This window comes from Hemiscyllium ocellatum, chromosome 24 (genome assembly GCF_020745735.1).
Source record: "Hemiscyllium ocellatum isolate sHemOce1 chromosome 24, sHemOce1.pat.X.cur, whole genome shotgun sequence".
Lineage (NCBI taxonomy): Eukaryota > Metazoa > Chordata > Chondrichthyes > Orectolobiformes > Hemiscylliidae > Hemiscyllium > Hemiscyllium ocellatum.
In genome coordinates, this window is record NC_083424.1 from 45644418 (window position 1) to 45668695 (window position 24278).

General features: G+C 43.5%; 1 protein-coding gene across 1 annotated transcript in view; it reads left to right on the top strand.

Moving 5' to 3' along the window:
* Positions 1-24278, top strand: part of LOC132827475 (solute carrier family 2, facilitated glucose transporter member 11-like) — a 73740-nt gene that overhangs the window by 41775 nt on the left and 7687 nt on the right. The window contains exons 7-10 of the mRNA XM_060844163.1: positions 231-418; positions 3999-4109; positions 12112-12213; positions 15962-16037. Coding sequence (XP_060700146.1) covers positions 231-418; positions 3999-4109; positions 12112-12213; positions 15962-16037 — 477 coding nt within the window. The remainder of the gene's footprint in view (positions 1-230; positions 419-3998; positions 4110-12111; positions 12214-15961; positions 16038-24278) is intronic.

Genomic DNA, 24278 nt, shown 5'->3' on the forward strand with positions numbered 1-24278 from the left:
TGGTTCATCATACCTCTGCAAGATTTTGGGCTAATGGATGTTATATGCAGAACTCTAGAGGGACCAGCATTAAACTGCACTGACCGTGTATTTATTCAAAAGTACCAACGGTTACAGTAAACTGCCCTCTTGTATCAGTGACCACATTGACTCTTTCTTGAACAGGCAGCTGCTTTAAGAAGGAGCATTCATTCCAATTCATTGCCTGTGTGATTTCCCTTCCCTCAAAGCTCTACGAAGACTGTGGGGTCCAGGCGACTTCACGGAGGAGGTTGGAGACATGTTGGCAGAAAGATCGCAGATGCAGGGAGGAAGCAAAAACAATCTCTTACAGCTAGTCAGAGACAAAACGATACGATGTCAGTTCCTAACGTCCGTGGCTGTCAGTGCTGGTATGCAGCTAAGTGGCATCAATATTGTAAGTATCATGTTAGCTTTCAAATGTCTTCCCTGTGCAATAGTTCCATTGTTGTTCCTTTCTGCACCAAGAGGTATTAGTGACCTGGGAGCTGTCAATGTCTCTAACACAGACTAACTTTGATGTATTAATCCTATGGGAGGGTGCGTTTAATAAAATCAAGGAGAACTAAAATAGCACGACTGCAGTAAAGTGTTGGTCTCTGCTGTGTAGGACAAGTACATGAGAGAGTGCTACTGATTTACTGTACAATGTCTTTCTGTTTTTACTATGGGTAGCAGCGTCTCTGTAGAAAGGATAGAGCAGTTGGGGAATGGCCAAATCTCTCTTGCCCCTCCTTGTGGAAGATTTTGGAATGACACAGGTTGGAGTTTGGAAGAGGATGTTTGCAGTCTGATGGTAGCTTCCATGAGCAGAAGGTGAACTGCAAAGGAGCGCTGGGAACCCCCGGCTCGAACAATGAACCCCAAAAATGTGATAAAATCAATCACTGGAGATATTGGAAGGTGCTGACCACAATCTTCACGTGTGTCAACAGGCAGTTCTCCACCTTGTTACTGCTACTGGAAATATCAATTGGGCCAGTGGGCTGAGGAGTGGCAGTTGGAGTTTAATCTGGATGAATGTGAGGTGCTGCATTTTGGTAAATCAAACAAGGGCCTGGCGCAGTGTTGGAGAACAGACGGACCCAGGGGTTCAGGTACATAATTCTTTGAAATTCCCATCATGGATAGGTTAGATTAGTTTTTTTTAGATTAGATTCCCTACAGTATGGAAACAGGTCCTTCACCCCTACAAGTCCACAGCGACCTTCCGAAGAATAACCCACCCAGGCCCATTCCCCTACCCTATATTTACCCCTGACTTAAAGCATCTCACACTATGAGCGATTTAGCATAGCATGCACATCTTTGGATTGTGGGAGGAAACCGGACATGGGGAGAATGTACAAACTCCACACAGACAGTCACCCACGGCTGGAATCGAACCCAGGTCCCTGGCGCTGTGAGGCAGCAGTGCTGGTTAAGAAGGTGCTTAGCACGCTTGCCTTCATTGCTCAGATGTTTGAGTAGAGGAGCTGGGGCGCCATGTCGTGATTGTACAGGACATTGGTGAAGGTTCCGCTGGAGTATTGTGTCCCGTTCTGCTCACCTTGTTATAGGATGGAAATTATTAAATAAAGGTTTACCAGGATATTGCCAGGAATGGAGGGTTTGAGTTATAAGGAGAGGCTGGATAGGCTGGGATGTTTTCCTCTAGAGGGTAGGAGCCTGTGGTGTGATTTTATAGAGGTTTATAAAATCATGAGGGGCATCAATAAGGTGAATGGCAAGGGTCTTTTCTCTAGGGTGGGGGAATTCAAAACCGCGGGCATATTTTTTAAGGTGAGAGGAGAAGATTTTACAAAGGACATGAGGAGCAACGTTTTTGCACAGAGAGTGGTTTGTATGTGAGGAAATGCTGGATGCAGGTTACATCATTTAAACAGTTGAATAAGTACATGGATAGGAAAGATTTGGAGGGATATGAGCCAAACTCAGGCAGGGGGGACTAGTTGAGTTTGGGATTATCGTTGGCAATGACTGGTTGGACCAAAGGGTCTGTTTCTGTGCTGTATGACTCTATGCTGCACCCATTCCTGCTTCCCCTCCCCCACTCACAGCAGGGTAGTTAGTCACCTGTACCTCAAAGGTGGTTGGAAGCTGAAGAAACCCATCAATATTCTTCACCAGAAAGGAGGAGGAAGTTCCTGTTGTGGTTGGTGCAGGATGAACATTGATAGAAGGACAGGGTCTGTTAGTCTTCAAACCTCTACTCTCTCCTGCCCATTCCACCCTCCCTGGCTTACATATCTGCTTCAGTAAAGGTCATAGCCCATTCAGTGCCTTCTGTGAAACATAATAACATCATGGAGGGGCTCTGCCGCCTGTGTGCCTACCCACTGGACAATGCTGCAGTGAGTGCTCAATGAATGAGGTCTGGTAGAAAGTGTGGACTGCAGATGCTGGAGATCAGAGTCGAGAATGCCGTGCAGGAAAAGCGCAGCAGGTTAGGCAGCACCCGAGAAGCAGGGGAATCAATGTTTCGGGAAGGGCTTATGCCCGAAACGTCGATTCTCCTGCTTCTCGGACGCTGCCTGACCTGCTGCGCTTTTCCAGCACCACTCTCTTGATGCTGCTTCTGGTATTTGTTATAGAGTCGTACAGCACGGCCACAGTCACACAGAAAGTGGAAGTCTCACCTCAGTGTAAACCCTGACATGGAGAAACTGCTCCAGACAGCATGCAAGTCACAGTAACTGACCTTGCTTACATGTATGATCCTTTGACATTCACTCATTTGGCATCGCATATGGAAATGTAAAGACCGGAAGGCGGCCCAGAGATTATAAATAATTTGTGGCTCCAGCCTGCAGCTTTGAGATGTGTCAAAACAACAGCTTTAGGTGTTAAAGCGACAACTGCATTTCACCCTCTGACCATCCCACCAATCTCAAAGTGTGACAATAGAACTGCATAGTTTGTTGACCGTAGAACAGAGGGCCAACACATTCAATTCACAGCAGCCCCCACTTCCTGGGCCATTCACCTTTATGTAAAAAGATTCATTTGCAAAACTGAACACTCTTCTCTGTGTGACTGAATGCAAAATACCCATCCTCCGAAAAATAACTGTAATATTATAAAGTTAAAAGTCACACGACGTCAGGTTATAGTCCAACAGGTTTATTTGGAAGCACTAGCTTTCGGAGATACCTGATGAAGGAGCGACGCTCTAAAAGCTAGTGCTTCCAAAATAAACCTGTTGGACTATAACGTGGGTGTTGTGTGTGATTTTTAACTTTGTACACTCCAGTCCAACACTGGGACCTCCAAATCATGTAATATTATATTGACACTTCAGGAGAACAACACATTATTATGGGACTGTCTGATCAACTCTTGAGACAGTGTAATTCTGCCGTGACTGTTAATTCTGTTTGAACTAGAAAACAAGGAAATATGGGTCCAAGCTCACATAGTTCACATTCATGAAGGTCAAATGACCATGGGGCACCACGGAGCACCGAGGCACTATGGAAGCACCACATGTCTGGGACATGTGGACACACATCTGATGGATGAGGCCCAGATGCAGCTTACTAGCCCACCAGCAGGGACCAGGTACAACCTGGGCTAGTTATTCCACTGACCCTGGATGAGAACAATCTCTAGGGCCTGCAAGAAATTGGAATTAGGCCTTGCTACTTGCCCCCTCCACTCGCCCACCCCTTTAGGCCCAGGCTCATCAAGAAAGTAGCCATCTTTAATCAATAAAAATCCAACACCGAAAGTGGTCACCTTTGACCAACAGAATCTTTAGGGATTTTGAGGTAAATTTTCAACTTGCTGACCAGCTATAAAACTGGTCATATTCGATAATGGACAGATAATTGGCATTGCCAGTTTTATAGCAGATCAGAAAACTAATCAACTTGCATATGTTTGTCTAAAGAGAGGATTACAAACGAGTAAAAATTGAATGCTATTTAAAGAAAGTATCTGCACAAAGTATTCTCATAGGCTTTCCTGTTTTCCAGATCTACTTTTATGCCTCTGATGTTTATCATCAACTTGGAATCTCCAAGGGTAATATCCCCTTCGTGGGAATAGGAACAAGTGGGATTGAATTGTTGACTTCAATGATGTGTGTAAGTAAGTCGGTTTAGAATGGATCACTATTTACTGAGGATCAAAGGCTACAAAGAAAAATGTATATCCCTCGGCTCCTAAATGAGAGTCATAGAGTTGTACAGCATGGAAACAAACTCTTCGGTCCAACTTGTCCATGCCAACCAGATTAATCTAGTCCCATTTGCCAGCATTTACCCATCTCCCTCTAAACTCTTCTTATTCATATACCCATCCAGGTGCCTTTTAAATGTCGTAATTACACCAGCCTCTACCACTTCCTCTGGCAGCTCATTCCATACACACACCGCCCTCTGTGCAAGAAAGTTCCCTTTTAAAGGTCCCTTTTATAGCTTTCCCCCTCTCACACTAAACCTATGCCCTCTAGTTTTGGACTCTCCTACCCTGGGGAGTTAGACCTTGGCTATTCACCCTATCTTATGCCCTCCATGATTTTATAAACCTTTATTGGGTCACCCCTCAGTTTCTGACGCTCCAGAAAAAAAATTGCCCCAGCCTGTTCAGTCTCACCCTATCGCTCAAAACCTCCAACCCTGGCAACATCCTTGCAAATCTTTTCTGAACCCTTTCAAGTTTCACAACGTCCTTCCTTTGGCAGGGAGACCAGAATTGAATGCATTATTCCAAAAGTCGCCTAACCAATACAGGGTACAGTTGCAACATGACATCTGAACTCCTATACTGAATGCACTGATGAATAAAGGCCTGTGTACAAACACCTTCTTCATTATCCTGTCTACCTGTGACTCCACCTTCAAGGGATTGTACACATGCACTGTCTGCTTGGCAACAGTCCCCAGGACCTTACCATTAAGTGCCTAAGACCTGCTCTGATTTGCCTTTCCAAGATACAAAACCCCATACAGCATTGTTACTAAAGGGGGAAGAAATTCCTTCTGCACCTTTGCCTGAGTGTACATCAGGAGGACAGCTTCGGAAACTGGCTCCATCCAAATGGTCATGTACCTACATGCGTGTTGGATTTCTAAAGGCAACTGGCTGGAGAAAAGGGCAAGTTCTGACTGCAAGCTTTCAATCTTCCTTGGTTATGGGACTGGAATGATGTGACTGTTACACCCCCTGTTTGTTGAAGGAAAATCAGTGTAATGTCAATGGCGGGAAAACTATCCATTGTCAAAGGCAACATTAATTGGTTTCTGGTTGTACAAAGCTCGAATATTGTTGAAAAGATGGACATGCTGCCAAAGTTTATTTTTAATCTAGCATTTATTAAGACAAACAAAAGGCTATTTATTCATTTTATAATGTTACAATGATTTATACTACAGAAGAAAATCGGTAATGATTGCACCAAAATTGGAGGTGGAGTGGACAAAGAAGAAGGTTACCTCAGAGTACAACAAGACCTTGATCAGATGGGCCAATGGGCTGAGGAGTGGCAGATGGAGTTTAATTCAGATAAATGTGAGGTGCTGCATTTTGGGAAAGCAAATCTTAGCAGGATTTATACACTTAATGGTAAGGTCCTGGGGAGTGTTGCTGAACAAAGAGACCTTGGAGTGCAGGTTCATAGTTCCTTGAAAGTGGAGTCACAGGTAGATAGGATAGTGAAGAAGGCATTTGGTATGCTTTCCTTAATTGGTCAGAGTATTGAGTCCAGGAGTTGGGATGTCATGTTGCGCTGTACAGGACATTGGTTCGGCCACTTCTGGAATATTGCGTGCAATTCTGGTCTCCTTCCTATCGGAAGGATGTTGTGCAACTTGAAAGGGTTTGGAAAAGATTTATAAGGATGTTGCCAGGGTTGGAGGAATTCAGCTATAGAGAGAGGCTGAATAGGCTGGGGCTATTTTTCCTGGAGTATTGGAGGCTGAGGGATGACCTTATAGAACTTTATAAAATCATGAGGAGCGTGGATAGGGCAAATAGATAAGATCTTCTCCTTAAGGAGTCCAGAATTAGAGGTATAGGTTTAGTGTGAGAGGGGAAAGATATAAAAGGGACCTCAGGGGCAACCTTTTCATGCAGACGGTGGTATATGTATGGAATGAGCTGCCAGAGGATGCGGTGGAAACTGGTACAATTACAACATTCAAAAGGCACTTGGATGGTATATGAATAGGAAGGGTTTAGAGAGATATGGACCAAGTGCTGGCACATGGGACTATATTAGTTTGGGATATCTGGTCGGCATGGACGAGTTGGACTGACGGGTCTATTTCCATGCTGTACATCTCTATGACTCTATGATTGGTTGGAGGATTGATTCTAACTGCCTGAGGTGTTGCTATGGAGAAAGTAAAGGGAAACTACAGACTTCCTGGTTTTCTGGGTAATTCAAAAAGGCACAAGGCTTGCACATATTCTTTCTGTTTGCAGAGAACAGATCCCTGTGTATGACTGCCACTTCATAAATAAATATCAACAAGCCATGTTACAAGTTCAACTGATTATTTTAAATCGTTAATGTAGCTACTAACACATTTAGGATTGTTTAACAAGTGCTGCCTGATTGTGGAATTACATGTGACAGTGCACACTTTAATTTGCATTTTACAAACATGTGCTTGTTGAGTGTGGAATCTATCTGCTCTGAGCAACTGAAGGAACATACGGTTTGACTCAATCAGCTTCCTTAATCTGTTGCTCAAATCTTTGGGGCATTTTGCTTTTCCAGGCTGATGGGAGGTGGCATGTGCTTTCATTGATCCGAAAGTGACTGTCTTTAGCCTGTTTTTGAGCTTGTACAATAGACAGTGAGCAATGATTTGATCAAGGTAGTTGTTTCCTGATATGATTATACTCTTGAAGTATAACTTGTTTGGAATTTGGCACTCTTGTGTTTGTCCTGATTAGTACAAGATGAAAGACCTCAGCAACACATCTCTCTTTTCAGTAATACAAAGTTAATGCTCACGTAGAAAAACATGGGTTAGCTGAAGGTCAACTGTGTCTTAACTGAGTTCTTTGATTGAGCTAATAAAGGGAGTTGTTGTATGTATGGGCTTTCAAGAAGTATTGTTCAAAGTACCACATAATAGGTCTATTCTGAAAATGGAGGCACGTGCTATTAAAGGAACAGTGGCAACATGAGCATATGACTGACTGAGATAGAAGGCAGAGGGCAGTGGTAAGGAGATGTTCTTGCAACTGGAGGGAGGAATGCGATATGGTCAGTGTAAAGATCATTGTTTTTCTTTAAAGTGTGCACATGATTCAAAATTTGACAATGTAGTCAATAGTTAGTTGTATAATCATAGGATTCAGGAGGAACAGATAGGGATTGGTAAAATGGCCAAATGTACAGCAGATGCAATTTAATCCCATTTGAATCCTGTATTTTGGGAAAGTCAGAACGAGATGGCAGTCTAACTGACATGAAACCATTCAGGAAGAGCAAGAGCAGAGCGAGACCTTGCAGGGCATAGTCGCAAATTCTGGAAGGTAGCAATGCAAATTGAAAAGGCAGTTAAAAAAGTGTAAACTTTGTAAACAGAGTCATTAAATACCAAACAAAGTAGAGTCAGAGAATCTCTACAGTGTGGAAACAGCCCAACAGGTCCACACTGATTCTCTGAAGAGTAACCCACCCAGACCCATTCACCTAATCCCTGAACACTATGGGCAATTTAGCATGGCCAGTTCACCTAACCTGCACATCTTTGGACTGTAAGAGGAAACCCACGCAGACAAGAGGAGAATATGCAAACTCCACACAGACAGTTGTGTGAAGCTGGAATTGAACCTGGGTCCCCGGCACTGTGAGGCAGCAGTGCTAACCACTGGGCCACCGTGGTGAGAGCCTTGATGAGACCACACCAGAAGTATTGTGGACAGAATAATACAATACACTTTAGTAAAATACAATAAACTACACGCATACAATTTTCACTGGTTTGTCGAGTTTTGCCTGTGGTAATGCTGTCAGTTTAAAAGGTTGTTTTGTCCCGATTTTGCATTTGAAGAGAGGTTGTAAGGCAGAGATACCAAACAATTACTGAAGATGACTTGTGTAAACAACTTGTGAGGCTTTGGGTTCTTTTTAACAGCCTGAATGTGTGTGGGTAGCTCTCCTGGATCCAGGTTTCTGGTTTTGTTTTTTTTCAGTAATATCAGAAGCCCCTGGGGTCTCAAGAGTTGGGGGCTTCAGTGATATTCCTAGCTGTTACTTTCTCTGAAATTTCTCCTGATGTAGTTTTCTCCTCAATTGGGGAACTGCATATAAGATGGGATGTTTCTGTATTGGAACAGCTAATCAGTAAGAAGCACTGTATCTATTGTTCGGTTAAGTTCTCCTATAGTTAAGTTATTCTAAATTCCTCTTTGTAGTTAAAATACAAACAAAAGAGTGTTTAAATAAATTGTGCTTTGCTTAAAAACACCCAAGGCCTCACAAGTCGTTTATATAAGTTGTCTTCAGTAGCCAGGAGAAAGTGAGGACTACAAATGCTAGAGATCAGAGTCAAGGGTGTGGTGCTGGAAAAGCACAGCTGGTCAGGCAGCATCCGAAGAGCAGGAAAGTCAATGTTTCGGGCATAATACCTTCATCAGGAATGTCGGGTGGGGGAAGGGGGCTGAGAGATTAAAAGGAGGGTGGGGGTGGGGCTGAGGGAAAGGTGGATGGGATTGCAATAGGTGGATGCAGGTGGGGGGTCTGATGGTAATAGGTCGGTAGAGAGGGTAGAGCAGATAGGTGGGAATGAGGATGGACAGGTAGGTCAGGTCAAGAGGGCGGTGCCATGTTGGAGGGTTGGGTCTGGGATGAAGTGGAGGGAGGGGAGATGAGGAAACTGGTGAAATTGATGTTGATACAGTGTGGTTGGAGGGTCCCCAAGTGGAAGATGAAGCATTTGTTCTCCAGTTGGCGGGTGGCTTTGGTTTGGTGGTGGAGGAGGCCCAGGATTTGCCAGTTCACCACCCCTACATTATGATCTCTCTTCAAAAAAAAACCAGGAGACAATAACTTTTTAAACTGACACATTTTCACATGGCGGCTCATAAGGTGCTGGACAAAACAAAGTTTGCTGTAACTTAGGCTATCGCCTCCCTGATATCTTGCCCATTGTCTAACCAATAAAGTACAGACATGTTATTAACACAAGAGCCGAACTAATCAGCAGTACATTTCTGATCATATCCCATCCTCTAGTAGATATGGTCACTTCTCACCTCTTCCAGTTATCAATGCTCCAGAATTTGGGTAGATTATATTACTCAAAATGTAGTGGTCTACCAACTCTTTCAAGGTAACAACGACTTTTTTTCGATGCAAAGCTGTACTTGGTATAAGCTTGAAGCAGGGTTTGTTAAACCAAGGAGGTCAACTAGAGTAAAAGGTGTTTCTCTGGCGATGGGCCAGTGACTAAAGGCCACAGATTTAAAATAATTGACAGAAATAGAGAGGAAAGGAGGAGACGTCACTCCACACAATTGGTGAATATTATCTGGAGCTTGAAAGGATGCTGGAATTTAACATTACAAAGACATAGTTAAAGAGAACCAATTTACAAGGGAAAGGGGAAAAGATTGGAGTGTGGGACTAAATAACTGGAGAGCTCTTTCAAAAAGCTGACGCAGGTAAATGGTCTAAATTGTTACCTCCCGTGCTGTAAAATTCTGATTCCACAATGTGAACTGCATGAAATGTGCAGAATTAACTAGCTCATGGAGGTCTGAGCACATTTTGAAGAGCATTTAATTCAGTTGCTGTGTTTTCTTGATTGATATTAATGACTGAGATGATTAATTTCTATTAATTATTAGTATTGTTACTAATGAGATGATTAATACTATTGGGTGTGGGTGCTATTTTAACATTTGCAGATGACAAAAGAACAGTAGAGTGAACTGTGAGGAGGGTAATGATTGACGACATAAAGACATGGGCAGGCTGGTAGAATAGGCAGATTTATTCATTTGAGTGGCACAGTGGCTCAGTGGTTAGCACTGCTACCTCTACAGCGTCAGGGACCCAGCTTCAATTCCAACCTTGAGCAACTCTCTGTGTGGACTTTTCACATTCTCCCTGTGTCTGCGTGGGTTCACTTCGGGTGCTCCAGTTTCCTCCCGCAGTCTAAAGCCAGGCAAGTTAGGTGGATAGGCCATGCTAAATTGTTCATAGTGTCTATGGATGTGTAGGTTAGGTACATTGGAAATGCAGGGTTGGGTAGGGGACTGGGTCTGGCGAGATGCTCTTTGGAGGGTTGGTGAGGACTTGATGGGCTGAATGGCCTGTTTACACATTGTATGCATTTGATTCTATTCCGTGGCGATGAAATTTAAGGCAGAGGAGTGTGAAGTGATATGTCCGGGGAATGAGATGTGGCAATAGATACTAATGTGTATAATTCTAAAGAGTTGCAGGATACCCAGATCTCCAGTCACATGTGCACAGGTCATTGAAGCTAGTAAGGCAGGATGAGAAAGTGGTGAAAATAACAAATGGGATTCTGGACTTTATGAGTAGAGGCATAATGTGGAAAAGAAAGGAAATGATGATGGATCCGTAGGAAACATTGCTTTGGCCTCAACTGGCGTATTGTGTCCAAATCAAGACATTGCACTTTCGACAAGAAGTGAGTACTTTAGAGTGGATGGAGATAATATTGACACGAATGGTTCCAGGGATGAGAGACTTGAGTCATGAAGGTAGATTGGAGAAGCTGGGGTAGTTCTCCTTAGGAAAGAGAAGGTTGGGGTTGGGCAGGAAGTGGGATGGTATTCAAAATCATGAGTCGAAAGAAGGTAGAGGTTTAAACATCAAATATATGACACAGATGGACAAAAGAATCAAAGGAGACATGAGAAAACCTTTTTCCAAGCAGTGCCTGAGAGCGTGCTGCAGACAGGAACACAAGAAAAGGAGAGGTCATTCAGCCCATGGAGCCTGCACTGCCATTCAATATGATCATGGTTGATTGAACACATTAGTCTCGCCATTCCGTAACCCTGTACGTCATTAAGAATCAGAAATCTATCAGTCACTACATTAAGCATAGTCAAAGACTGAGCTTCTGCAGCCCTCTGTGGTAGAGAATTCTGAGAAATTCTCCCTACCTCGGGCTTAAGTGACATCTCTCTTATTTGTAAAATGTGCCTCCTGATTCTAGACTCTCGAATCAGGGAAACATCTTATCTGCATCCACCCTGTCAATGGCTGGAAGTAAGTTTCAATGAGATCACCTCGCAGTTTTCAAAATTCTGGCGAACCTTTGATGCACTTCCTCTCTGGTGAGAATATCTTTCCTGAGACAAGGAAGACCAAAACTGCACAGTATTCCAGGTGCAGTTGAACCAAGCTTCCATACAACTGAAGCCACTATTCCTGGACTCAAATCCTGTTGTAATAAAGGCTAACATTCCATTAGCCTTCATAATACTTGCTGCATCTGCATTGATTCATCAACAAGGACACCCAGGTCCCTCAGTATATCCACACTTGCCCACCCTCTCACCATTTAAAAAATACCCTGCACATCTGTTGCTCCCACCGAAATAGAATCACCTCATATTTTTCCATATTTTGTCTGCCATGTTCTTGCCCATCCAGCTGGTGGCATTTGATTAATGACTCTAGCAGAGAGTCAGGTCAGGCCCAATGGACCGTAATATCTTATGACGTCATGCAAAGAATATTGCAGCGATGGCCCAGTGATATTATCACTGAATTGTTAATCCAGAGACAATGATAATGTTCAGGTGACCCAGGTTTGAATCCTGCCATGGCAGAATTGGAATTCACTTAAGAAAAAAACAAAACAAATTTAGAATTAAGAGTCTAATGATGACTATGAAGCCATTGTTGATTGTCAGTAAAACCCTAATGTCCTTTAGGGAGGGAAACTGCCATCCTTATCTGGTCTGGCCTATATGTGACTCCAGACCAACGTCAATGTGTTTGACTCTTATCCGCCCTCTGGGCAATTAAAGATGGACAATAAATGCTGGCCTAGCCAGTGACACCCACATCTTATGAATGACTAAAGATAAAAGATCGGATTGAAGCTAATTCTCTTAACAAGTAAAAATTCTGTTGTACAGGGATTCATTATTGAGCGAGCAGGAAGAAAGGTTCTGTTATGGAAAGGGTACTGCTTCATGGCATTGTGGATACTACTACTGATCATCACACTCTCTCTGAAGGTAAGAACTGTGGATGTTACCTCTGTAAATAAGACCATTCACAGGTTAAAATTCACGGAACCAGTGACTAGAGTGCAGCTAGGATATTGTCTCCTCTATATTGGGGAGACTGGGCACCTCCTAGCAGAGTGCTTTAGGGAACATCTCCGGGACACCCACACCAATCAACCCCACTGCCCTGTGGCCCAACATTTCAACTCCCCCTCCCACTCTGCCGAGGACATGGAAGTCCTGGGCCTCCTTCACCGCTGCTCCCTCACCACCAGACGCCTGGAGGAAGAACGCCTCATCTTCCGCCTCGTAACACTTCAACCCCGGGCATCAATGTGGACTTCAACAGCTTCCTCATTTCCCCTTCCCCCATCTCATCCTAGTTTCAAACTTCCAGCTCAGCACTGTCCCCATGACTTGTCCGGACTTGCCCGACCTGCATAGCTCCTTTTCCACCTATCCACTCCACCCTCTCCTCCCTGACCTATCACCTTCATCTCCTCCCCCACTCACCCATTGTACTCTATGCTACTCTCTCCCCACCCCCACCCTCCTTTAGCTTATCTGTCCATGCTTCCAGCTCAGTGCCTTTATTCCTGATGAAGGGCTTTTGCCCGAAACGTCGATTTCGCTGCTCGTTGGATGCTGCCTGAACTGCTGTGCTCTTCCAGCACCACTGATCCAGTAGCTAGGATATTGTGTCTGGTTCTGGGCAGTAATTACTCTTCAGAAAGGCCTTTTACAGAGCAAAAAGAAGATCTATTAGAATGATTCCAAAGATGTGGACTCTGCATTTATCTGTGGAGACTAGAGAAACTGAGATTATTTTCATTAGAGCAGAAAATTAAAGGGAAGTTTTAAAGATTTATCAAAGATTATGTGGACGGTTTCATAAAATAGGGAGAGATTGTTCCCCTTGTTGGGTGACAGTAACTAAAGGATACACATTCAAATAATGGCATAAAGTGGGTGAGGTTTAGGAAAAAAACATTTTACTGATGTAGATGGTATAACGTGGAATACCTTTTCTTACATAGTGCTAGAAACTGATGCAATAACAGTTTTTAAAAGCGAATTAGATATATACTTTTCTGGAAAAAGCTTTTGCTCATTTTGCATTTGCTCATTTTGCAAATTTCTTTGTATTTATGCTCCCTGATTCTCAATTCTTCTACAAGTGGGAACAGTTTCTCCCTGTCTACTCTACTCAGACACCTCATGATTTTAAAAATGTTTATTGAATCTTCTCTCAGTTTCCCCCTTTTCCTTGAAAAAGTAGTTCCGTCTTCCCAATATATTTTCACAACTGAAGTGTCTTATTCCAGGAACCATTCTCGTAAAACCTCTTTTGCGCCCTTTCTAAAGTGTTCATATCCTTCTTAAAGAATGGTGCATGGGACTGTATATAGTACTTCAGCTGAAGTCTAACTGGTGTCTAATATACTGTCCAACATCTTCACCCTCTGCTACTCATTGTGCCTGTTTTTCCATCTCCATTGCATCTGTTCTGATGATGCCACCCTCCGCTGGGAGGGAGTTGCAGAAACGTCTACCTTTTTCCTCACTCGAGGATTTCCCACCACTCTGACTGACAAGGCCTTTAGCCATCTCCAACCCAGTTCCTGCACTTTGCCCTCACCTTCTCTTTCCTCCCACAACACCAGTAAGGTCCCTGGTCCTTACTCACTGCATCCAATGGATCATAAACACCATTTCCACCATGTTCAGCAGGCTGCCACCACCAGACACATACTCCCTCTCCCGGTATTTGTAAGCCTTTCCAGGGACCATTCCTCCCAGACACCCTGGTCCACTCCTTTTTGAAATCCAAGTGTATACATCGACAGCATTGTCCTCATCTACCTTTCCGTCCCCTTCGAAAACTCCAACAATGTTCCCTTAACATTGGGTCTGACCTGACTCTCTGCTAGAGTCATTAATCAAATTTTTTGAATTAAGCCATGTGACTATTAATCTTACCCTGAATAACTCTTTCTCGAAGTTTCCCCACCACCAAGTTACTTGATTCAGGTCAAGATTGTTGTTGCAGGGGACAAAGTTGTTCTGTTTCGACAATGGATCTTATTAGGATTTTCATGAGAGCTACTTTATATCTTTAGGGAGGTTTTTTTTAGTTTTTAGAGACTCTCTTTAAAAACTGTTTGTAATAACTTAGGAAGCCTGAGTGGAAAGGAACATCATTTGTTGTTCAACACCAAATGGAGCCCCCTTCTCATGGCGTACGTAGATTAGTCCCAGCCTGGGACGCACCCATCTCTGGGTTTGCTTTTTTTTTATTTTTTAAATCTTATATCTAGAAGTGCTCTTACATACAGCCAAATAGCTTTGCCACCACATCACAGTGACTTTTTCTTTTTATAAACTATTAATTGCCACCATTCAATCATCCATGTAACCAATTAGAAATTTAGAGGAGAAGCCCATTATGGCCACTGCAAATCATCAAGCTGGGGGAGGGATAGGGAGAGCGGGAAGGGCCTAAATCATAACAGAACTGGAGAGTGACTGGGTTTGTTTTTTTTAAATTTAACATATTTTTCTAATCAACCTGTTCAGAGACGTTATTGTACAGCTCTGGAGAAACTGGGACTTCCAGCTTGGTGGGGGGGGGAGCGGTGGTGGTGGGGAGAGGTAAGGACAAGGGCTCAGGCGATGAGTTCCACCTGGGCCAGTCTTTGCCTGTAACCAAGGGAATTCATACTCAGTGAGCTACACAGGGAGCTGAATTAGTAATTCCCCATGGGCCTCGTAGGGATTATCACAATCTTATGAACTCACTTATTCAGAAATGCAGTCACGAGGTAACAATATCTTTAGTATTTATGTTTTAAATACTTGGATTCAGGCAGGAATCGAATTAGAAGAATTCGACAGTATCCACAAGAATGATCAATGCCCCATGAAACTTAAAGCCACGTCTCATAGCAATCCATTGATTTCTTTGGTAACACAGTATCTAAACTGACACAAGATTATAAGATCAACATAGCCAAGTAACTGACTCACATTTCTGCACAGATCACCCTAAACACACCTTTCATAGACTGATGAGGTCACAGCTAATGTGTTTCCAACACATATAGTTAAAGCTGAAAGATTTTAACCAGGTAATGACCATCCTATTTCCTGCATCTTTAATCTCAACCTCAACTTTCATTACAACAATTGCTACACTTTATTATAAGGACATCTACTACATTTTTCCCACTTAGGCACTCTTTAACCTGTACAGCCTTAAACTAGAGCTTCCACATTCATTTGCAAGGAATTCACTACCTCTGGGATTTCATATTTTTCTGGTTAGCTGTGTATTCCTTTATTGTAAGATTGGAAATTACTGTGTCTCCTGTGGGTCACAGCCTCCCTCTCCCCTGCTGTAGCATCCCATTCTCCCTTTTGCTTCCTCCCTTTTTTCTCACCCACTTTCCTTCTTTCCCCCCACTCCCTGATCCTCTTTCCCATCCCCAACCTCCCTAAGGTTCTCCTTCAAACCCTCACCACCTCCTCTTCTCCCACCCTTCTACCCTCTAGCAACCTCCTTCTTACCGTCCACACCCTGTACGTGCCTTGGAGCCTTCTTGAAAGCACCCTGACCCAGGCAAAAGCCTCTCTCGTGACTTAGACAGGTAATTCCTCAAGCAACGGGAGCAACTTGTTTTTAACCGTGTTTGTGGTTGGATCAAAGTGTTGACTGACAATCTGACAACATTGGTGATTCTGTGCCATTCCTCTCCAGGAAAAATTCTCCTGGATTCCGTATTGTAGCCTGGTCTTCATCTTCGCTTACATCCTGTCTTTCGGCATGGGACCAGGTAGGAGCAAGCTCCGTTGTATGGTTTTAAACTGTTAGCCGTAGACATTAAATATCCCAGGCTTCTTTGAAACATGAAAAACTGAGATGTTTGTTCTTGCACTTTCTCTGACCTTGTGGACTGGAAGGTATTTTTGATCCATGATACATTGGAGCAGAATTGTATCTGAGATCAGTTCTGAAGAAGGACCGCTGGACCCAAAACATTAACTCTGCTTTCTCTCCACAGATGCTGCCAGCCCTGCTGAATTTCTCTAGCAATTTCTGTTTTTGTATCTGAATTGATAGATTCTTTACTTTTGTACCTGGGATGATTGTAATAGAGTCATACAGCACAGAAACACATCCTTCAGCTCAACTCGTCCATGCTGACTAAGTTTCCCAAACTAAACTAGTTCTAATTGCCTGTATTTAGCTCATATCCCTTTAAAACTTTCCTATTCATGTATCTGTCCAAATGTTTTTTAAATGTTGTGACTTAAATTGCACCTACCACTTCCTCTGCTAGTTCATTCCACGTATGAAAAAGTTGTGTGAAAAAGTTGCCCCTCAGGTCCTTTTTAAATCTTTCTCTTCTCATCTTAAAAATACAAACCCTAGGTTTGAACTCATCCATCCTAGGGAAAGATCTTTGCCAATCATCATATCTATGCCCCTCATGATTTTATAAACCTTTATAAGGTCACCCTTCAACTTCCTACGCTCCAGTGATAAAATGTCCCAACCTATCCTAATAGCTCAAACCCTCCAGTCCCAGCAATATCCTGGATTTTACGTTACTGTACCAGGGATGATTGATTTTATATTATGCTACCTGAGATTATTGAATCATTTGATCGTGGGAAAAAGAGGAAGATCTGTCAGAAAGGACTGCACAATTATCATCTTCTCAATTCATTCCGGGGTGTGAACATGGCAAGTAAGGCCAGGATTTATTTGCTCTTCTCTAACTGGCCTTGGGTGGGCGTTGGTGAGCCGCCTTCATGAACTGGTGCAGTCCATGTAGCAGCGTGGTGCTGCGGGGAGGAGAGCAAAGTGATGGGAAATGCCAACAGTGCTATCTAATGGCACCTACTCTGTAACAAGCTGTTTGTAGATACTCAGTTGGGATTCCACCAGTACTCAGTTTCAGGCATCACTACAGCCTTGGTCCAAAGATGCGTTGAATTCCAGAGGTAAAATGAGAGTCACAACTATTGACATGAGGATAACATCTGACCAAGCTCCAACAGAATCCAGCTGGAATCAAGGGAAAACTTTCCACTGTTTGGAATCACACAGAGTGCAAAGGTGATGGTTTCGGATGTTGGAAACCAATTCCCTTAGGTTCAAGAGTTCCTCGGGGTAGTGTCCTGGGTCCAACCATCTTTAGCTGCTTCATGAATTAACTTCTGTCCATGGGACAGTGTCTCCGTGGGTAGCACTGCTGCCTCACAGGGCCAGGGATTGGGGTTTGATTCCACTGTCGTGTAACTGTCTGGGTGGAATTTGCACATTCTCCCAGTATCTTCTGGGTTCTCAGGTTTCCTCCCAACAAAGATGTGCAGCTTATGTGGATTGGCCCTGCTAAATTACCCACAATGTCCAGGGATATGCAGGCAAGGTGGATTAGCCATGGTGAATGCAGGATTATATGGAAGGAAGGGGGCATTTCAGAGAGTTGGTGTAGATGCAATGGGCTGAATTACCTGCTTCCACACTGTAGAGATTCTCTGGTTCTATGTGGTTAGAAGTAGGGTGTTTGCTCATCATAGAGTGAGAAGTGGAGATGTTCACTGATGATTACACTATGTACAGCACCATTCACAACTCTTCAGATACTGGAAAAGTATGTGGCTGTAAGTTGTAAGACATGGATAACATTCACGTCACACACGTGACAGGCAATGACCACCTCCAATAGAGACTCTCACTATCTCTCCTTGATGTTTAAGGAAGTACCATCCTGGATAACTCATTGTCAATGTCTCTGGCATAACACCAATGGCACTGTTTGAAAGGAAAAGGACTCCCATTTAAGACTAGGATGAGGAGGAATTTCCTCTCTTAGGAAGTCAATAGCTTTCAGAATTCTATTTCCCAGTGAGAAGTCTGGATCATTGAAAATATTCAAGGCTGAATAAGGTGGACCTTTTAGGAGAAAGTGAGGACTGCAGATGCTGGAGATCAGAGCTGAAAATGTGTTGCTGGAAAAGTGCAACAGGTCAGGCAGCATCCAAGGAACAGGAGAATCGACGTTTCGGGCATGAGCCCTTCTTCAGCAACACATTTTCAGCTAAGGTGGACCTTTGATGATGAGATAGTCAAAGGTTGTACAGAGCAGGGAGGGAAGTGGAGTTAAAGCCACAATTACATCAACCACAATCTTATTAAATGGTGGAAAAGGCGTGATGGACCAAATGGTCTACCCCTCCTCCTATTTCTTGTGAACTTAGAAACTTAACTGGATTATACATATAACTATACTGGTGCTGGATCAATTCAAAGGTTGGGGATTCTGCAGTGAGTAACTCACCTCCTGACTCCCCAAAGTCTGCCCATCATCTTTCAGGCACAAGTAGAAGTGTGATGGCATTTGGATGGGTGCAGCTCCAATAACACTTGAGAACCTCAAACCACCCAGGACAAAGCAACCCATTGATTGGCTTCCCATCCACCATCTTAATCATTTACTTCCTTTTCTTACATTCCTTTATGAGATGTGGAAGCCACTGGCAAGCTCACAATTTGTTGCCCACCCTTAATTGTCCTTGAGCCAAGTAATTTGTTGGGCCATTTCAGGGGGACAGTAAAGGACATTGCCTGGATTCATGTGTAGGTAAGGCCAGGTTAGGATGGCAGATTTCCTTCCTACTGAAGAGCTGGTGGGAGTGCTGTGTTGTCTTCTTTACTAAGGCTCACCATGCCTTGTGACAATCCAACACTTGACAGGTCCGTGGTGGACCTACCCTCCAGGATCTCAAATCGCATGGAGACAAAATCCCGCTTGTCCTGAGCTGCAGTCGATCACTGGACAGTTCTATTGAAGCGACAGGAGAAGGATTGATTTTGGACTTTGAAAACAAAATCATTATGTTTAATTGGCTAGCACGTTGTACCATCTTGCACTTGGGTATCATGTAGATTCATTTTTCTGGTAACAGCATCAGGGCCACAGCTTTGTTTGCAATTATATAATCTTTATTCAGCAATTCTGTTTTGTTTTTGGCTTAAAGTTCTAACTTTCCACATGAGAGTACAATGATTGAAGCTATTTTGAAAATGCTGAGAACCAATTTATTGCAGTGCCTTTTATAATTGAGACAGCGGGGACCTGAATTAATCCATTACTCCCTGTTCTCTGAAAACACTCTCTGCAAAACCTCTGACAAATGACCAAGTGGTTTCTTGTTTCCACAACTGGGCACGAAGCAGTTCAGCTTGAGTTCAATCACAAGCATTGTGTAGTGTGTTTCACAGATTACAATTATATATCTATACGTGGCTGACAGTTTGCTTTCAGCCTGGGTTAAATATCCTAATCATTTTGATCCAATGTTTCCTCTGGGGTGCTGACTGTGAAGCTGGATGAGGAATCCAGACAATTGGACCAATGTTCCAGATTTGTGTGTTTGAATCCCACTCCAAGAAATTTAAGTCCAGTGATTTAAATAAGACTGATATAAATTTCAAGCATAATTAATGGAGAGCAACTTCAAATTCATGGAAAAACCCATGTCATAGGATATCTGTATCTTTATTCAGTCTGATCTATATGTGCTTCTCAACTGTCCTCTGAAATGGTCTAGCAGGTGACATAGTTGCATCTAATTAAAAGTTGACTTTGCCAGTCACACTCAGATCTAATGAATCTTTTCAGATTGAGTAGTCTGACAGAAGTCATCAATAGGAAATGCTACACCAAAGATGTTGCAATGTTAAGGATCTGGCACCTAAGATAAAAATTTACAATTTAGTACAACCACTTCTCAATTATTGCAAATTTGAAAAGAAATTGTTACACTTAGAGTGAGGATGAAATGTCTAGCATTATTGCTGCTGTTCTCATATCTATTCACTATCTGATAAAGTCTATCTGGCTGTACTGTGTGAATTTATGTGTCATCAAGTCATACAGCACGGAAACAGACCCTTCGGTCCAACCAGCTGAACATAATCTCAAACTAAATTAATCCCACCTATCCATCCAAACGTTTCCTGTTCATGTACTTACCCAAATGGCTTTTAAATTTTAAAACCGAGCATATTGCAGCGCTGATGAAAGAACTCGAGGACCTTAGGCTCATCCGAGAGAACGAGATCTTTCTGGACAAGACCTTCAGCGAGGTTATTACACCAATCACGCCAGAAGAGAGCAGAGGAGAGGAGACGATGAGGAAGGCAGAGAGGAGGTAGGTGCAAGAGACCTCGGGGGAAGTACCTGTCAGGAACAAGTTGAAGCTTTTGGAAACAGTAGAGACTGATGACACTGCCAGTCCACGAGGCGGCCAGGTCTGTCAATCAAAAGTTGGCGCAGAGGCAGAGCGGAAGAGTCGGACATCTCACAGAGCCGCGGTAATAGGGGACTCCATCGTGAGAGGAACTGACCGGGGTTTTTGTGGCAGCAGACGGGATTTAAGGATGGTGTGTTGCCTTCCTGGTGCCAGGGTGAAAGACATTACGGACAGAGTGCAGGAAATCCTCAAGGACGAAGGTGAAGAGCTAAAGGTGGTGGTACATGTCGGCACAAATGATGTCGGGAAGAAGAGGAGGAACATACTACAGCGGGACTTCGGAGAACTAGGAAGAAGGCTGAAAAGCAGGACGTCCAAGGTGGTTATCTCCGGTTTGCTTCCAGTTCCTCGGGCTGGTGAGGCCAGAAACAGGGAGATAATGGACTTGAACGTGTGGTTGGGGAACTGGTGCAGGAAGCAAGGATTTAAGTTCTTGGATCACTGGGGTACATTTTGTGGTAAGCATAAATTCTACAAGAGAGACGGTTTGCACCTTAATAGGTTAGAGACCAGCATTCTGGCAGGCAGGTTTTCTACTGCAACACAGCTATGTTTAAACTAAGTAGCGGGGGGGGGGGGGGGAAACGACAAACTGGATGTTTAAAAAGGAAATTGAAGGGAAAGTTAGAACAAGAGAAATCAAGAAAGACAACTGTATCAATGAGGCAGAAAACTCGGAAAGGGATCATGCTGTAAGGTTGAGTGAAATAGGGGTTGATGGGAAGGGTGAGAGCAGTAACAAATTAAAAATACTGTATATGAACACACAAAGCATTAGACATAAGATGGATGAGCTTGAGGCTCTTTTGGAAATTGGCAGATACGATATTGTGGAGATAACTGAGACGTGGCTTCAAGTGGACAGGGCCTGGGAAATGAATATTCAAGGCTACACGTGCTATCGTAAGGACAGACTGATGGGCAGAGGGGGTGGGGTGGCCTTGTTGGTAAGGGAGGATATTCAGTCCCTTGCGCGGGGGGAACCTAGAGTCAGGGGATGTAGAGTCAGTGTGGATAGAGCTGCGAAATACTAAGGGTAACTCTTGGGAGTTATCTACAGGCCTCCAAACAGTAGTCTGGATGTCGGATGTAAGTTGAATCAGGAGCTGAAATTGGCCTGTGGTAAAGATGTTACTACAGTTGTTATGGGGGATTTTAACATGCAGGTAGACTGGGAGAATTGGGATGGTATTGGACCTCAAGAAAGAGACTTTGTGGAGTGTCTCCGAGATGGATTCTTAGAGCAGCTGGTGCTGGAGCCTACCAGGGAGAAGGCAATTCTGGATCTGGTATTGTGCAACGAACCAGAATTGGTCAGAGACCTCGAAGTGAAGGAGCCATTGGGAAGTAGTGACCATAATACAATAAGCTTCAATCTGCAATTTGAGAGGGAGAGGGTACAGTCAGAAATGTCAGTACTTCTGTTGAATAAAGGGAACTATGGAGCTATGAGGGAGGAGCTGGCCAAAGTTCAATGGTGCAATACCTTAGCAGGGATGACAGTGGAGGAACAATGGCGGATATTTCTGTGTATAATGCAGAAGTTGCAGGATCAGTTCATTCCTAAAAGGAAGAAAGATCCTAGGAGGAGGCATGGGTGGCCGTGGCTGACGAGGGAAGTTAAGAAACATATAAAGTTAAAAGAGAAAAAGTATAACATAGCAAAGATAAGTGGGAAAACAGAGGATTGGGAAGCTTTTAAAGAACAACAGAGAATTACTAAGAAGGAAATATGCAGAGGAAAACTGAGGTATGAAGGTAAACTGGCCAATAATAAAAAGGAGGATAGTAAAAGCTTTTTTAGGTATGTGAAAGGCAAAAAAATGGTTAGGACTAAAATTGGGCCCTTGAAGACAGAAACTGGGGAATATATTACGGGAAACAAAGAAATGGCAGAAGAATTAAACGGGTACTTTGTTCGTGTTCTGTGTTCACTGGGGAAGACACAAGCACTGAGGTAACAGTGGCTGAAGGACCTGAACTAAAGGGAATTTATATTTGCCAGGATTTGGTGTTGGAGAGACTGTTAGGTCTGAAGGTTGATAAGTCTCCGGGGCCTGATGGTCTACATCCCAGGGTACTGAAGGAGGTGGCTCGGGAAATCATGGATGCGTTGGTGATTATTTTCCAGAGTTCGATAGATTCGGGATTGGTTTCTGAGGATTGGAGGGTGGCTAATGCTATACCACTTTTTAAGAAAGGTGGGAGAGAGAAAGCAGGAAATTATAGACCAGTTAGTCTGACCTCAGTGGTGGGAAAGATGCTGGAGTCTATTATAAAGGATGAAATTACGGCACATCTGGATAGTATAACAGGATAGGACAAAGTCAGCATGGATTTATGAAGGGGAAATCGTGCTTGACTAATCTTCTTGAATTTTTTGAGGATGTAACTTTGAAGATGGATGAGGGAGATCCAGTAGATGTAGTGTACCTGGACTTTCAGAAAGCTTAGGAGGTTAGTGAGTAAACTTAGGGTGAATGGTATTGGGGGCAAAGTACTAGATTGGATTGAAAATTGGTTGGCGGATAGGAAACAAAGGTAGTGATAAACAGCTCCATTTCGGAATGGCAGGCAGTGACCAGTGGGGTACTGCAGGGATCCGTGCTGGGACCACAGCTTTTTACAATTTATGTTAATGATATAGAAGATGGTATCAGCAATAACATTAGCAAATTTGCTGATGATACAAAGCTGGGTGGCAGGGTGAAATGTGATGAGGATGTTAGGAGATTACAGGGTGACCTGGACAAGTTAAGTGAGTGGGCAGATGCAGTTTAATGTGGATAAATGTATGGTTATCCACTTTGGTGGCAAGAACAGGAAGGCAGATTACTACCTCAATGGAATTAATTTAGGTAAAGGGGCAGTACAGAGAGATCTGGGTGTTCTTGTACACCAGTCAATGAAGGCAAGCATGCAGGTACAGCAGATAGTGAAGAAGGCTAATAGCATGATTGCCTTCATAACAAGAGGAATTGAGTATAGAAGCAAAGAGGTGCTTCTGCCCTATACAGGACCCTAGTGAGACCACACCTGGAGTACTGTGTGCAGTTCTGGTCTCCAAATTTGAGGAAAGACATTCTGGCTATTGAGGGAGTGCAGCGTAGGTTCACGAGGTCAATTCCTGGAATGGAGGGATTACCTTACACTGAAAGAATGAAGCGACTGGGCTTGTATACCCTTAAGTTTAGAAGACTGAGAGGGGATCTGATTGAGACATATAAGATTATGAAAGGATTGGACACTCTGGAGGCAGGAAACATGTTTCCGCTGATGGGTGAGTGCCGAACCAGAGGACACAGCTTAAAAATACAGGGTAGACCATTTAGGGCAGAGATGAGGAGAAACTTCTTCACCCAGAGAGTGGTGGCTGTGTGGAATGCTGTGCTCCAGAGGGCAGTGGAGATCCAGTCTCTGGATTCATTTAAGAAAGAGTTGGATAGAGCTCTCAAAGATAGTGGAATCAAGGGTTATGGAGATAAGGCAGGAACAGGATACTGATTAAGGATGATCAGCCATGATCATATTGAATGGTGGTGCAGGCTCGAAGGGCTGAATGGCCTACTCCTACACCTATTGTCTAAATGTTGTAACTTTGCCCACTTCCTCTGGACGTTTGTTGCACATGTGAACCACCCGTTTGTAAAAATTTACTCCTTATATAATTTTAAAATCTCTCTCTTCTCACCTTAAAAATGTGCCCCCCCCCCACCCCGGTCTTGAAATTCCCCATCCTAGGGAAAAGA